This window comes from Alligator mississippiensis, chromosome 2 (genome assembly GCF_030867095.1).
Source record: "Alligator mississippiensis isolate rAllMis1 chromosome 2, rAllMis1, whole genome shotgun sequence".
Lineage (NCBI taxonomy): Eukaryota > Metazoa > Chordata > Crocodylia > Alligatoridae > Alligator > Alligator mississippiensis.
In genome coordinates this window covers 95,423,410-95,439,318 of record NC_081825.1, presented here as the reverse complement: position 1 = coordinate 95,439,318, position 15,909 = coordinate 95,423,410, and the positions used below count along the sequence as shown (strand labels likewise).

The 15,909-nt window shown below is 44.3% G+C and overlaps 1 protein-coding gene across 2 annotated transcripts in view; it reads left to right on the top strand.

Annotated features, from left to right (window-relative positions):
• Window positions 1–270: 270 nt before the first annotated feature.
• LOC106740518 (toll-like receptor 2 type-2) overlaps window positions 271–15,909 on the top strand; it is a 37,038-nt gene continuing 21,399 nt past the window's right edge. The window contains exon 1 of one of the 2 annotated variants that reach the window (XM_059721951.1): window positions 271–11,290. In XM_059721951.1, the coding sequence (XP_059577934.1) occupies window positions 11,248–11,290 (43 nt within the window). In that variant the 5' untranslated portion in view covers window positions 271–11,247. Of the gene's footprint in view, window positions 11,291–12,696; window positions 13,229–15,909 lie in introns of those variants that run through there. The other variant, XM_059721952.1, reaches the window with a different exon arrangement.

Genomic DNA, 15,909 nt, shown 5'->3' with positions numbered 1-15,909 from the left:
GAAGGTGGGTTTTTTTTCTGTGCAGTGTAGGAAATTCTAAAGAATAAAAACAGATGTTGAAACTTATGAGGAAAACTTTCAGGAATTAAGTAAAAGCATAATATAAAGAAAATGGTTACGTCCTTCAAACCAGTCTTTGATTTGTAAGTGATGACACAGTCTTTTAGACTATTTTTTCTTTTCAGTTTTGCTCAAATAACAAATGAAGTTTTCACAACGTTCTTCCTACCAGCCCTTTTTTATGGTGTATTCTTCATTAAGTTTGGCTCATATCTGCTAATGTACATTTTGGGAAGAACAAATTGTGACAGGTGAAAAATACCTAATTGCTGTCCTGCTTCTTTTGTGTCATGGATAAGATATTCCTGGTTCTATTATTTAGTTTTCCAATCAGTTTATTCAGTCATTTGCCATTTAAACAACTTTGAGGTTGTAGTCAGTAAAACAGTAGGCACAGATGGCCAGTACATGTGAGGAATGGCAAGTGGGCATTCACCAGATTATATAGCAGCCCTTCAGCATGAGTTTCCAATCCCTTACTAAACAGATGATCTGCTGTTGGCCAAAAGGCTCCTAAACCCAGTACTTCATATAAATGATGTTTGGTCTTGAAATAACTAATTGTGGTTGCCTTTTTCTGTTCCTTTCCAGCTACATCCAGAATCCTAACAATCCTTAAATCAGTATACAGCCCTTCAGAGACCCTTCAGCTAGATGGGCGAGCTGAACCTTCACTTCGTCTCACTTTCTTCTCAAGTACCTAGGCCTCTAGCCACAGAACCTACAAGCATGCTCCTTAGTCCTGAGGCTAGCCCTTACAAGATTTAAAAAGTCAGCTGAGAAAACCCTTTACTAGGAAATATCTTCTTCCTATCACCAGGACTCTTCAGAGTGGCCTTCCTCCTTACTGTTGTGAGGGCAAACCAGTCAGTATGGCCTGCCATTATTCAAGTTCTGTGTGTTCATCCTTATGGTCCAACACCCTGGTCTTTAGTTTCTCTTTCAGTTTTGTCCACCAGAGCTCCTTTCATGTCACTGTTAAGGTAAGTCTTATTATTTGGACCCTTTGATGATTAGTAATGTGACCAGGATAAGATAAAATGCTACTATGGCCTCAGGTTCTAGGTGCATGTGATGGTGTAGCCATGATTTTTCATAGCTGGTCCAAATTTTCCTTTGACCTTACTTCTGGCCCAGGGATTCCTGATCTCAAGCATCAATTATGAACATAAAATGTAAGTGAAGAATTATTTGGAAAGCTGTAAGTAGTCCTTACAAAAATGCCTAACCATCAGCAAGACACAGCTGAGGGGTAGCTTGGAAGCATGAGCCAACATGCCTTTGCCATCCACAACTATTTTACAACTGACTGCAGCAGTTTAACCGTACTACCATGAGGCATGTTGCTTCTATCGTAGGCAGCCATAGGGGCTTCATGTATTGAATGGGAATGCTCTATCAGGAACTTAAGGTTTTGGCAGGTAAGTAATTTGTAGTTTTAAAATGAACATATGTGGTTGAAATTTGTGATCTTCAAGGAGAAAATGTTCTATTCACTTTAAGATACATTGGTGTCACCAGGATTTTGAGGTTCCAATGATTATTGATAAAAATGTTTTATGCATCTTGACAGCAATGTGCTATATGTGCTAGGTATCAATGTCTTTTTTTTTCATGTTAGGTAACTGGGCCAGGGAAATGTGTGATGCAAGCAATCCTTTTCCACCGTGTATTATGAGTGTTACATGGAACCTAATTCTTTTTCATACCAAAGTCCCTTTACACTGCAAAAATGGTCTGTAAACCCTTCCAGAAATGTATGTTCATGTGTATGAATTAATGAAATGGAGCCCTGACCAGTCTTTAAGATATCCTTTACCTGCAACAAAGTCTGAAACAAAACTTTGCTTTGCTAGAAAACCAAATGAAGGGGAAAGTGGTGGAGCCTTAAATTATCTGTTTGCAGTCTTCCTTCCCATTTCTCCTCCTATCTCCTCCCTCTTCCAGTAGTGTGTCCCTCCTCAGTATCTTATTTTATTTCCATCCTCTCAGAAAGAACATTTCTGAGGTGCCTGTTTCAGTCAATGCAGTGTTGATAGCCAGGTGCAGGAGGGCTTGTTCATTAGTGAAATCTTCAGAGATTAAGCAGCATTTCTGTTAGTTCTGTAAATAGAAATAGGAAACAGGTGCCCATTTGTCTTATAAAATTAAGCAGTGCTAGCCAGCACAGTACATAGTGCTCTTGCATGTCTGGTAGCTACACAGTTTTAGAGAGCTATCTTCATAAAGACCAAAAGAGAAACTTGGAGGCACTCCCCGCAGGCAGACAGTAATGCATAGTTATGCATGACAACCCAAGTTTATCATTTCAGTACACCTATTTGATGTCAAATGTACCCAATAATGCAAGTAATAAATTGGGACTAATGTCCATTTTTTATGACTGCACCCAAAGTCCCCACAAATATACCTCGGGCATTAGGAAATCAGGAAAACTGTTCTACTAGCCTCAAATATTACATGGTGCTTGGGAAAGATCATGTCAGGGGACCTTAATAGCAAAGCTTCAACTCAAATGGGCCTGAGTGTTGTATACTCGCAGGAAAGCAGGAAATGTTTCTGCACTGTGGGAAAACAGGGAGAGGGGGTTCTGTGTCCTGGTCTTTGAAGTGGTTGCCTCAGTTTAGTTGGCAGCCAGGTTCCATTTTATATTTCTATTTTTTATCCTCACTGAACTTTACCCCCGTAAAAAAAAGTGTGGTAATTAAGTTTATTCCAAAGGCAAAGGAGAATGTTCTTTACAGTGTATAGTTTATTAAACATTACCACAATCTAAACACGTCAGCATAGAACATTTCTCTCATAGTTCAAATACAGATAGTTATGACTCCTTCAAACTTCCCATAAATATTTATCATCCTCTTATAGGCACCTCACTGCTTCCACTCGCTATGTTTGCAAGAATTGTACTAACCCTTGTTGCCGTGGTATTGTTCCAAGAACAAGAGTTGTTCATGAGCTGTTAATAATTCAGTTTTGTCCACTGTGATCCTTAAATCCTTGTCAGAGTCGCTGATCTTCCCAGGACATTGAATCCCAGTGTGTAAAATGCAGCTTATGTTCCTTGTTCTTAGATTTATTGCACTTGGCTGTATTAAAATGCATTTTGTTCAAAGGAGGAAGTGTATGACAGAGTTTGAAAACTTCTGGATTTAGTAACATTACTTTATCTTGCCCTGCCCACTAAGATGACCAAAAAGGAAACATATACATCTTTGCTATCCAGAAAAGGTAAGTGAGGAATAATGGATTTCAAGTGACTTGTCAAAATTTATATGGAAAAGCTGTGAGAAAGTTTAGAGAATTTTGCTTTTAGTGAGTAGACCCCACACTGTCCACTGAATTAATGGTTCTCAAAATTTTGGACAAATAATTCATTGTCAACCCTCAACATTTCTTGCAGACCACCATATATGCTTATCATCCAACTTTTAATTGAAAAATGGAAGGAGGCAGCATGATTCACAGACCCTGGCTCAGGAATCACTGCAGTGTCTCATTGAGCTCTTGGCTTAATTAAAGTGTAAAGAAAAAAAAGCACTAATGCTTACCCACATTAACAATGTGGTTCATGGGCTTCAGATAACACAGAACAGATTTACTGGAAAGTCTTGAAAATAGGGGCTAGATGCACAAATAGACTTGGGCTCCTAACTGCTATTTCAGGAACGCACATCATAAATATACAGACTCAAACCCCTATTCAAGCCCCTGTAGGGCTTAGTACAGCCAGTCAAAAAGCTGGAGGCTGAATTGATGCAATCTTTGCAGGTTAATTTAAGCTCTGTAGATTGAAGTGATAGCCAAGTAAACAGACGTTTACTTTTGATTCTGGAAATGCAGCCACATGCCTGCAGTGGCCCAGACCAAAAGGTGGGAGCACTAGAACATGCCTCCCTGCTCAGCTGGAGTAGACAGCTTGAGCCAAGGCTAGCCTGCCCTCCCTGCAAGGGGGGAGGGGGGGGGGCTCTGCAGGAGTGGTGCAAAGCATCCTGGGATGCTGGGAGACTAAGTTGGCTTGAATCTGGAGGGGATCTGGGATACAAGTTGAATAAACTTATTGAACCTAAATCAGTTAAGTCTGATACTGCATCCATCCAGGTTTATCTTAAACCAGTGTCGGCCTTTTTGAAAGTGGTTTATGTGCACTGAACTTCTGTTGTGTCACAGATTTGAACTGGTTTCCGATAACTTATACCGGTTTATGTGTAATTTCTGTCCCTAGCTAGGTGTCTAAAATTGTGTCTCCTTGGTGAAGTTACTGTGTGCTAGGCGAACGGTGCACTCAAACAGACTGTTCTTCTCTGTGCAGGCTACCTCCAAAAGCCAGAAGGCTTCTCAGAAGGAGAAGCAGCATGGCTATGTCAGTATGGTGCTACAGGCAGGAAAATTAGTATGGAGATGAGCTAACTGGCTTTGTCATTCAGCTGTTTTTAATTAGCCTGGTTGAAGCACCATGCAGAGGCAGCCTTTTAGGAGTAGCACAGCATGCTTAAGGATGTCACTGCCTGTCATGGTAAATTTACTGTGTGCGTGGCATAAGTTTCCAATGTTAAGGTTCTGTAGGTGTCTATCATTTCTAATTCTGGGGGTACCCAGAAATGCTGACCTCAAGCAGCTGAGTATGTATCGGTTTGAGTTCCCCTGAGATTGACAAAAGAAGCACTCCTCAGCCAGTATGTGTTGTCAGATAATGCCCAAGCAATCAGCTCCTTCTCCTTAGCAATTTCAGTCATTTTGGCATGGCACCAGGATGTGGGAATCTTCAGCTTTCCAAGAGTGTCCCAAAGGGAAAAAGGAGGAAACCTTGAAGTTCTGGCTCTGGCTTTCTAGACTAATATTGTCTGAAAAGAAAAAAATAACTCATTCTTTTGAAACATGGGCCAAAGTAGATATTTTATCTTTATCGGGGCCAACCCTACCCTGTGATTGTACAAGATCAGACCCAAGAGGAGGTACAAGCTCCCTGAGTTAGTCCATTCCATGGAGATTCACACAGTTGCCCCAGGACGAGGGTTGGCTCCTGCCATATGGTTCATTTTGTCCTGTTCCTTTCCTTGCCACAGAAGAGGGAACACAGCAATGGAGTTTGTGACTAAGCTGTCTGAGGGGGGAGGGGTTCTTCTAGTAGAGCAATGAGAGCTCTGCATCCTCCCTTAGGGCTGCTCCAGTCTTCTTCCCTTGCACGATCTGCTGCTCTTCTATTTTCTGCCCCATTTGCCACTGAGCTGCCCTATGGCATGTGCAGAGGCTTCCTTTGTCACTTGTGGCACCCATGCAGCAGGTTGGCCACCCCTGCCCTAGAGCATGATGTTGATTACCTAGGCCGGGTTCTGAGTTAAGGATTTTAATGTTTTATAAGGTCTGTACGAGCCTTATCAAGCAAAGCAAATACACTGGAAAGTAAACATGTTGTTGAGCATGGGTGCAAAATACAGGGTTGCTATAGCCATTTGCCATGGCACAGAGGATCTTTTATGCACAATGTGTTATAGCTGACAATAAATATCAAACTTGCTGCAAAATTCCCTAAACTGAATTCTAAAATTGGAATGGAAATGCAATTAAGAAAAGCAAGTAGTAAACTACAAGCCTATCATCTCCTCATGAGTTACAGGCACTAATGCAGTGTCTTCATTCAGTATGCTGCTTCCAACTGTTTAAGCAATAAGGTGTGTCAGTGACTGGAAGTCATGCAATCTGAGCTTCAGTACTGCACAAATAACTTGGGTAGGACAATGAAGGTATCATTTTAAGTTATGAGACAATCCCTTGATCAATAGCTCTGACTCCTGGCTTTGTTGACAGATGGGATTTATTGCTTAAAGAGCCCCATGGGAGCTTTACTTGTTTAAAGACTGTAAGATTTGGCTTAACTGAAACAGTACTTCTCAAAAGGAGCAACAAAGAATCATTTGGAAACGTCTCACTCTCTCTCTGTTTCCTGGTTTCAGTGATTTGTGATGTTCCCGGTAGCCAAAATGAACTGAATCTATGGGACATGCCAAACTTAAAACGAAACTAAAATAAACTAAAAGTTCAGCTACTTGGGGAGAAACAGCCTGTCCTTTACCTTTGAAAATTGTAGTCATGGGAAGTAGTAACTTCAGAAGTAGGTTATTTCTCACTACTTTCCCACTGACATAGTTGCAAAGAAAGTGGGCATGCTCTTGTGCATGCAGACATCTCTGTATATGAACAGCACAAGGAATCTGAAACTGTCTGGACAAGCTCTGTAGTGGGAGACTAAATATGCAATGGTGTACTAACTTTGACATGATGTGCATGTATTGTGCTGCAGTCTGTACTGTTGCCTGCTTTGTGTCAGTTCCTGAGAGGAGCAGAAAACACGGAACACAAGTGGGAATAGAGGCTATGCAGGATTTGTGAATCTACATAGTAAGAATACCCAAGCATTCAAATGATTGGAAGATAAAATGCACTGGTAGTAAGGGTAAATAAAATCTCATAAAAATCTAAACATGCAAAACATGCCATGTAATTCGTAGCAAGAAGATCACAAATCTTGTAATCCTAAAGAGCTTTATTAAGAATCCCCTGGGTACAGAGCTGGTATGCTGGTTCCACCAAGCAATGAATAATAGGTGTTCAGTTTGAAGGTTAACCAGGACTCAAGCCACAAAGTGGAGTTAGGATCATTGTTACAATGTCTAATTCTTAGAGTACCAGTGAACCCTACAGTCCTCAGTTAGTTGTTTAAGATCCCTATAAAATTCACCATGAGAGTCAGGTGCCTAAAAAGGGGGTTCACAATGGCCAGCATAGCTGAATAAGGAGCTAAGGTAGTAAATAGGAAATGTTGAAATTAAGGGTATGTCTCACTTCCAGCTCTCTCTGAGATATAGGTGTCTTTTCCCAACAAACCCTTTCTTGCAGTACTCAAGCAAGGGTAGTCTAGATACTTCCCTTTCAATCAGTAGCTCAGTGGTTAGAGCATTCATACAGGATATGGGAGATCCATGTTCCATTTTCTTACTTTGACTGAGAGAATTTGCACCCATACATCCTGCCTTCCAGAGACCCCTAGCCTAAGATTCAAGGGTGGCAAGTGGATTCACTCAATTCCTCCCATCAAAGCTGTTCTACTGTGCATGGAATAATTACATCAAGTCAGAGAAAGTGAATGAGTGAACACAAGCCTGTAGCCTCATAGGCCACACACCTGAAAGGGGGGAGACATGGGTTCTCTACTCCCTGCTCCAATGATTATTTAAAGTACTTAAACATCCATTGGCACAGGAGTGGAAACAAGATCTGCCCCATCACAGCTGTGTGGCCTACCTACTAGGCCAGAGAATAATGGGGTGAAGGGATGCTCAGTACTCATCAGGCCAGAGAAAGTGAGTGAGCTCTCCCCACCCTAAAATAGCCTATAATCTCATGGTTAGGGTCCTCTTTTGGGAAATGTGAGTGCATATCCCATCAGGTAGTGGAGGGAACTAAACCTAAGTTTTTCACATCCTCCTATAGCTGAGATATTAGATAGAAGGGGTTTGACAGTCCTACTGGCTGTGTCTTCTTGTACAGGGCGTGGTCCAGTAGATGTCCTCTACCATGTCAGGTTCTGCAGGTGAAATAGGTGAAGGAGCATCTAGGTAATGCATCCTCATGGGGTACTTTCAAGTCTTAGGTGCCTGTGTGCAATCAAATCAACCCCATTTTTTCCTCCAGAAGAGAGAGAAAATACTAGGATTGTGCAAAGCTTCAGTCACTGATTCGATTCAGCAGAGGTTCAGCCTGATTCAGTGGCCAAATCTCTGAAACCGAATCTAATCAAGAGACCCTTTAATCTCTCTGAATTGAATCGGAACCCTCCAAATTGATTCAGAGAAATTTGGAAAGCTTTGACGATTCGGCCATAGACAGAGCTTTAAATGTTTTTAAAGGTAGCAGGGGGCTTGTGAATGCTGAGAGGTGGGGTGGATGAAGCGTCCCACAGGAGCGTGGTGCCCAGTGCACTTGGCAGCAGATCCGGAAGTAGACCAGAAACACTTCTGGGTCCTCTGGGGAGCATGCGGGGGGGGGCACCTCCAGCTTCACGACTGGTGCCTCCTGGGTCTGGGGGAGCACCCGGGTTCCCCTATGGCTGATTGCTGAGCCGAGAGGGTCGGGGGGGGCCCCAAGTACTTCTGGTTCACTTCCGGGTTTGCCATCAAGCATGAGGGTGCCCCCCGCGCTCCTGTGGGGACTTCCATCTGCCCCAGTATCACAGTGTTCACAAGCCACACCTGGTACCTCGACGTATATAGAAAAAACATTTAAAGCTGTGTTGGTGGCCGAATCACTGATTCTCTGACTCAGCATCGAATCTTCAGATTCGGATTTGGCCAAATTGAATCGGGGACAGCAATCCGAATCAATGAATCAAATCACTGTCCCTGATTCAGGCCGAATCTGAATCGAATATGGTGCGTTTTGCACACCCCTAGAAAATACCTCACAAGACAGGTTTGCTGCCAAGTTCAGATTCTCCAAATGCATCGGATTTCCAAGTCTGTAAAACAGACCCACGCCTTTTTTGATGGTTTGGCTAAAGAAAGAAAAGTCTCCTGACTTTCGCTGCACCCCTGTGGGTGATCAAAAATTCTTTTGGGGATCATTGACTTGACTCATTGGTTTGATTGCTAGTTTTACCCTCCTACTCTTTTGCTCCCTCAGTGACAGGACCCCCCCCCACCCTCATCACCCTGGTGAGTTGACCCATTTTTTCTAGAACATCTCCATTATGGGGACAAAACCCTCCTTGTAGGTTTTACTGATTGCCCAAGGACAGGGTTGGGAAGGCTTGGAGGCTTGCTACATCACTGTATCAGGGGCCCAACTGAGCCCCATACTTACTGGGATGGCAGCCACTGACACGTTCCGCGGTCAGTAGATCCCTGGCCGGACTTGTGGGGAAACAGCAAGCCTGCACTCCCAAGCCAAGCCCCACAGCACTTCTGGACAGGGAGCTGGTGCACAGCAGGCATTTCCTGAACCCTGCACCCAGATCTGGGTGGGGATCAGAATCCCAGTCCCATGTGGGCTCGGGCTGCAGCCCCAAGGCAGCCGGCACACAGAGCACTGCCTGGGGCCTGGAGGCAGCAGCTGCAGGGGATAATGAACACCTCAGGAGCCCCTAACATCCGCTGGCAGCAGTAGGGCATGTGGGGGCACAGGAGGCCAGATTGGCTCACACCGACTCGGATACCCTTACAAATGCTTGCACTGATGCCAGGAGAGGTGGAATGTAGTTAGATGAGGGCTCTCATCACTTCCCCCCCCCCATGGAGGCAGGAGCCCAGGACTTCGCACATCTGAATTCTCCAGACAGATGCCAGACAACCATGCTGCCAGGAGGAGCCAGGTACCTCTAGGGGCTAAGCCAGGGTTCATGATGTTCCTGGGCCCACATTACTCCATGGGTTTGACTAGGACAGGCAAGCCTGCACATAAAGACTAAGCCTGTACAGGGCTGTGCCTGCCAGACTGAGATTGCCTGACAGAAGGTGACTAAAACACCCGTAGGGCAAGAGAAAGTCCTAGGGCATGATCATTTGAGTTATTAAGTTTATTTGCTTCTTTACACGGGTGATCCCAGAACTTGCAGCAAACTTCAACAATCATAGCCAAAATCTGCAGACTTCAGACAACTCAGCTGCTTTCTTCTGTCTCTGAGCTACAGGGCGATTGCTTAGGCTGGCTGAACGTGTACCCATCAACTGCACCCCCGAGTGGAAAGGGGTGGGGTATAAGGGAGGAGGAGCCCCACAGAAAACCTCGACATCAACCCATGCTAACCTGAGCATATTCTCTCCAAGCACGTATTACCTCCTTATATCTCTTTTCAAATGCATCCAGTAGTGGCAGGTGAGATTTGAAAGCAAGAGAGTGAGACACCCGCTGAACATGCAGCATGCAGGCCCCATCCCTGTGTAGCCACTCGGCCCTGATCCCTTCTACAATAACGGACAGTGGGAAGGCTTAAATTGAGGCAGGAATGAGAATGAAATATGTAGTTAAATGTGGTTAGCACACTAGTGGCAGACAAGCCGTTTTACCAGAGGCATAGCAAAGAAAGTCTGCACCCGGAGCAGCCACTGATGCATGGGGTGGTGCCAGCTTCTGCTGTGCCGATTGCAGCAGCACAGCCTGCTGCCACTGCAGCTTTCGTGCCTCCCCTCCCACCTGTCAATGGTGGTAATGGGCTCAGTTAACTGGGGTACTGCCTCAATTGCCTTTCCTACCCTGCTCTGGGTTATGCTACTAGATTTTAGTGTTTCTCCCAGATTTCCCACATAGATATTGAAGAGAAGTTGGGCTAATGTGGGTCCCTTTGGGTGCCTGTACATGAGCTTGGAGGCTGCTCCAGTGTGCTGTAATTACATGATTAATTGAGTCTGCTGGAGCATGGTAATTACCATGCTTCAGCCAGCCCCTGCTTCTCATGTATCAATGTCCCCATACTTCAAAATGGTACAGCGCTTTAACTAAAGCTTGTTAAAGCGCCCCAGCCACCATTTTGAAGCGTGGTGACGCTGATACATGAGATGCTCTGGGCACTTTAATTAATTAATCTGGGCTCTCAGAACTGCTGTCATTAAGCACCTTTCCTCTACCCCAGAGCACATGTAAAAATGCCCTTTGAGAGCATGCTACTGAGGGCCTCTGGAGCCGTTACTCAGTTACTCATTGCTACATACTGGGCCACATATTCCTGCTATGTTATGTCAGCATTCCAGTAACTTGCTATGGGTCCACTGTAGCATGAACTGAACTGCTGTAGCTGATGCTAACATAGAGTGTAATAATAGTGAAATATAACCATGTTATTCTTGTTCTGTAAGCAGCTTGAAAACTGCATTTTGTATCCTTCTGCTCGACCTGCATAGCCTTTATGTATGTGTGTGTGTAAAAGGGTGAATGATGAGAGAATGGCATAGAGACCAGAGAAGATTAACTGTTTATGTAAGCAACAAGGCACGTAAGTTACCAGCCAGTAACAAACTAACAAACGGCTGAAGAATCCCTTTGAAGCTCAAGGGCACAAAGGAGATAACAGAAGAAGAAATTTTGCCAGACTGGCAACAAGAACACTTCAAGGCTAAGGTAAGCTGAAGACAAAAGAAGAACAACCACAAAAACAGAAGCTGGGTATGAAAAAACCCCAAAGCACTGAAACAAAGGATGCCAATCCCTATAAAAGAACACTTTGAAAATGCCAAGTCGGGTGAGTCTCTTTCTCTACTGCTGTTTCATTGGAGCACAGATGCATCTGTTCACCCTGCTCCAGCTGTTATCTTCAAATCTGCTATCTTCAAATCATCATCATCTACTCAATAAGCCCAGGTTGGCCACCCTGGCTGATACTGAGCAACTATTGCTGGTAACTAAATCTAGTGTGTGTGGATGAAATGGTTGTTTTGTGTATGTGTATGCCTGTGTGTAATAATATGTATGATGGTTTGTGTGTGTTTGTATAAATGGTGTGTCTGAACCTCTGTGTCTAACTCACGTAATCAATAAACGCGGCACCTTGCCTTATCCCCCTTTATAAAGTCTCACTCGTAATTTGAGCAATTGGCAATTTGTGTAACACCACTTTTTCAGAGACTGCAGAGAGACTGCTGGGAAATAGTAACAGGAATATATGAATATTTCACATCTGTCCATGATTTTAGGAAGTTGCCTAGAGAAATCCCTGTGTTTGTACCCTGATCTGTCCTATTTGCAAGATATCAAGGAAGTTGGTTGATGTTGCAGCTCGGTAGTTGAGACTTTTTCCATTCTTTTGCCCAGCTCTTCCCCTGTTTTTTCACTAGGTCTAAGCAATCAATGAATGTAGGTTAAATAAATTGATCAGTCATCCCTGCGGAGTGCCCTGATCTCAGCTCAAAGGAAGCTACAGTTACTAAACCATGAAAACAGTGCATCAAGACCCCTTCAGAAAAAGTGTTCAGTTAAATTGGTTGGTGTTTTGCATTATTACTTGCAGACAGCTAGAAAACGCTTCTATTGCACTCTTACAAAAACATGGTTGTGCCTTTGCCCATGCTGTGCAGCCAGTTGCTGCAATACCCCTTCTGTGCAGCTGACTCGATTCCAGTGCTGTCACTGTCTGTGTGGCAATGTGGAATGTTGGCTATGAGCTGTTTCAGTTTCCTGTTGTGACTTGGTTACAAGTTGATGGTTTATCTGCATGCATTTGCCATGCTACACTTGAAAAGAAGTAGCAAGTTCAGCTGCAGATTTTAATTTTAGGAAATCTCACTTGATCCTTTTAACACATCAAAACCTTAAACTATGTCAGAAACAAACAGATTTCACCCTACATCAAATCTAAAATAGGGAGAAAATGAAGCTGGACTCGTTTTTGATTGCAGTCCTTTAGTTCCTGTTTTTCACAGGTTAACTGTTCTTTGGGACTTCAACTGAAAAGTTTCACTCTTGGGAATACGCATTTTTTCTGTTTTGAATTGCACTGAGAGGCAATACTGAAGAATTAAGTGCTTTCCTATCCCAAATGATTAATGGCAGTACATGAAACTCCCATACACCCTTCTGTGTAAAGTCAACTGCTGCACTTATTTCTAAACAAATGCTTTTAAAACGTAGGAGGGAAAGAAACCTGATTCTTGGTACAGATGGAGAAAATAGCCAATTGCTGAGTGTATTGCTCAACGTACTGCTGTTTACTAGCTTTTGTCTTGTTCCCGGACAGATGGGGCAGAACCAGGAAGTTCAGGAAGAGAAGTAAGTGAAACTTGCTCCTCTGTTTTTCAAATCACAGTCTTGCATTCCAAAGGCTGTGGAAAGTTTAGCTGATCACAAACTAGTCCTGAGTCGGGGAGGGCAAGAAAATGTGAAACAGAAATAAATTGAAAATAGATAATTTTGTTTCTGTTGAGACTGAGCCTATGGCTGAGCAGGTCAGATTAAAATTTAGGCAAGATAAGACGCATGCTGAGGACCCAGCTCCATGAGTCAGGAAATGATGCCAGGCTTTCTGTCTTCAGTTAAAATAATATTTTGTTCCTGTCTCTAATGATTTGTGAGGAAAAGTTGCTGAGCCTGGCAAAAGAGACAAGTGCAACGGTCTGCCTCACCTGGCATGCCTCTCCAAGCCTGTGCATGCAAGCTGTCAAGCAGATCCATTCCAGCCTCTAGGGTAAGTACTGAGCCATGGGGCTCCATTGTCTACACCAGTTTCTTCACGGGAATGGGGGACTTTCCTGCTCCAGTTTGTCTAGGAGGTGAAAGGAGTTCTATCATTTCTATTATTTCTCTCTATGCAAAGAGAAGGCTACTGCAGCCATCGCTCAACAGCTCATTTTCACTCTTTCACTCCTTTCCTTGCTCTCCAGAGTAAAAGAAGAAGGTGAGTGGTGAAGTGGGAGCAATCATGAATGTGGAGTCTAAAAAAAAAAGGAGGAAAGTAGAAAAGTAAAAGAAGGGTTTCCTGAGCAGAACTCCCCCTACCTAATGGGGTGTTGAATGGGACTGTGAAGCACTCAGATACTGTGGGGATGGGAACTGTTGAAGTAACTAGGTTAGACTGAGGAGAGGGAAGTTGGGTGTTTGCTCACTTGGTGTCTAAGGTGCTTTGCAAGAGGTCTGATTTATGCTGTTCCTGATTCCACCTGGCTGCACACAACCTTTACAGTGTCCTGCCTAGCCTCTGTTGGGGTAGTTCACCCTTTAAGGACACGCTTCCCAGTACTATAGCATCCCTTCCAAGTCAAAAGTTAGTGACAACACAGCAAAAGCTAATGTGGATCTAATGTTTATAAATATCCTAATCACTCCTCTGGCTAGATCAGTGTTTGGGCAGTCTTTGAGGTGCCCTCTGCTATCACTTGGCGGTGCCATGTACCCCTAGAGCAGCAGCACCGCTGCTGTCAGGGGAAGGCAAGTCAACTTCTGGTTGAGCCCCCCATCCTGCAGCTCTGTAGCTCAGATTATTGCGACTTGCATGTCTGAGAGATTCTCCGGTGATACATCTGAGGTTTGGGGAAAGCGTCCTCTATAGTATGTGCTTATCTGGGCTGAGAACCTCCTGTGACCATGGAACAACCTCAAGTGATATCACTCCTGTTGGTAACTATCATTTTCTATCATAATGATGCTCAGTGTCATTTTCATTAAGCGGTAGCAGCTCCCCAAGATTCATATATTTGTATGCCCTTTGTGTCGGTACCTCCCCAGTAACTCTGACAGTAGTCTCTGGCAATGTGGGCGCGCTTCTTTTCACGTTTCTGCTGAGCAAAATGTCAACAAGTGATAACACAGTGCTATTGTAACTTAGTAGTGCTAATTACCAGGGATCCTGGTTTTCTATTCCGCACAGAAAAATGTGGATTTTCCCTCTTTAAAGTGTTGCCCTGTGGGGTCAGGCCAACTCTCAGGATCTCAATATTGCGCTGTTAGACAGGAGGGTGTGACACAATTGCGCATATAGAAACACACTAATCAATTAGGTGCATACACACACACATATATACACACACTACTAGCTCAGGCATATACACATCCAAACCAGCCTAGGCACATGCATACCTATCACCAATTCAAGCACATACACACTAAAAATTAGACAAAAATCAATTGTCAATACCCGCACACTCAGTACACATACACAGATCACTAATTTGTATATCATGCACACGAGATTACATATATATATGTGTGTGTGTGTGTGTGTGTGTATGCGCGCGCACACACTCACCAGTTCTCACACGTACAACCCACCTACACGTAGGTAAGTTCCTAACTTGAATGGTACAGTATGTATGTGTGTGCTTGGAGTACCTGAGATACTTGGGGGAAGGTTCAGGTGAGAGAGAATTAAAGTGTAGGGAGTGAAAGTTGCCAGAACCGGGATTAGAACCGGTGGACTAGAGAGAAGCTGGCTGAGGAAGTGAGGCTTGGGTTTATTTAAGGTAGACTGGGGCTGGAAACTGAGACAGACAGCTGAGATATTGGGGGAGGGGGGGCAGATAAGTGGTGGCAAGGAGGAGACAGCCAGGAAAGAAACTGAGGCAGAAACCTGGTTGCTCAGGGGAAAAGGAAAAGGCAGTGGGGATAAGACAGTGGCAAAGAAACAGGGGGTTTGGAGGCAGAGAGGAGCTCAAGACAGGTGTTGGAGGTTGCAGTGAGCCAGAAGCAGGAGAGGGAGAAATGAGACAGAAGTTAGAGGGGCAAAGAGCAGAGATTGCAGCAGGGCCAAACCATAGTAAAGCAGAACCCAACTTCGGGGTCCAAATAACAGTTTTATTAAACAGACAACACACTACACAGCCCCATAAAGTTATTGGTACTCACTCACTCACTCACTCTGAATGGCAGCAGGAGAAAGAGACCCAGTGGAAGGGTTGGAGTCCAGGTAAGGAAGAGAAGAAGAGAGTCCAAGTCCTTGGTTGAAGAGGGGGTGGGGGTGATAGCTACCTATCCAGGCTAGAAAGGGGTCCTTGTCCAGTAGGTGTTGTCCGGAATGGGGGGGTCGCCGGCAGGACCTCTGGGTGGATTGGTGGTGTGGTGTGATGCTGGTCCAGATGGAGAGGGCATCCCAAAGAGTCAGTCTTCACTACCCCTTTTTATAGGGGCAGGCCTTGTGGGACCCTAGTGACAGGAGGCATGCCCAGGCAAGGGTCAGCCCCTGGTGTACTGAGCATGTGTGCTCCATGCAGGGATGTGCAGTTTTGGGTGTCTGTACTGGTGGGGTATAATGGTCGAGTTGCTGGTTCTGCAGGGTCTTTTGTCTTTCAAATGCTGGGTTTTTGTCTTTGTTCCTGGGTGAGGTCCGTGGTTCCTGGATGAATCAATGTGAGGTGATGGCCTGGTCATTACAGG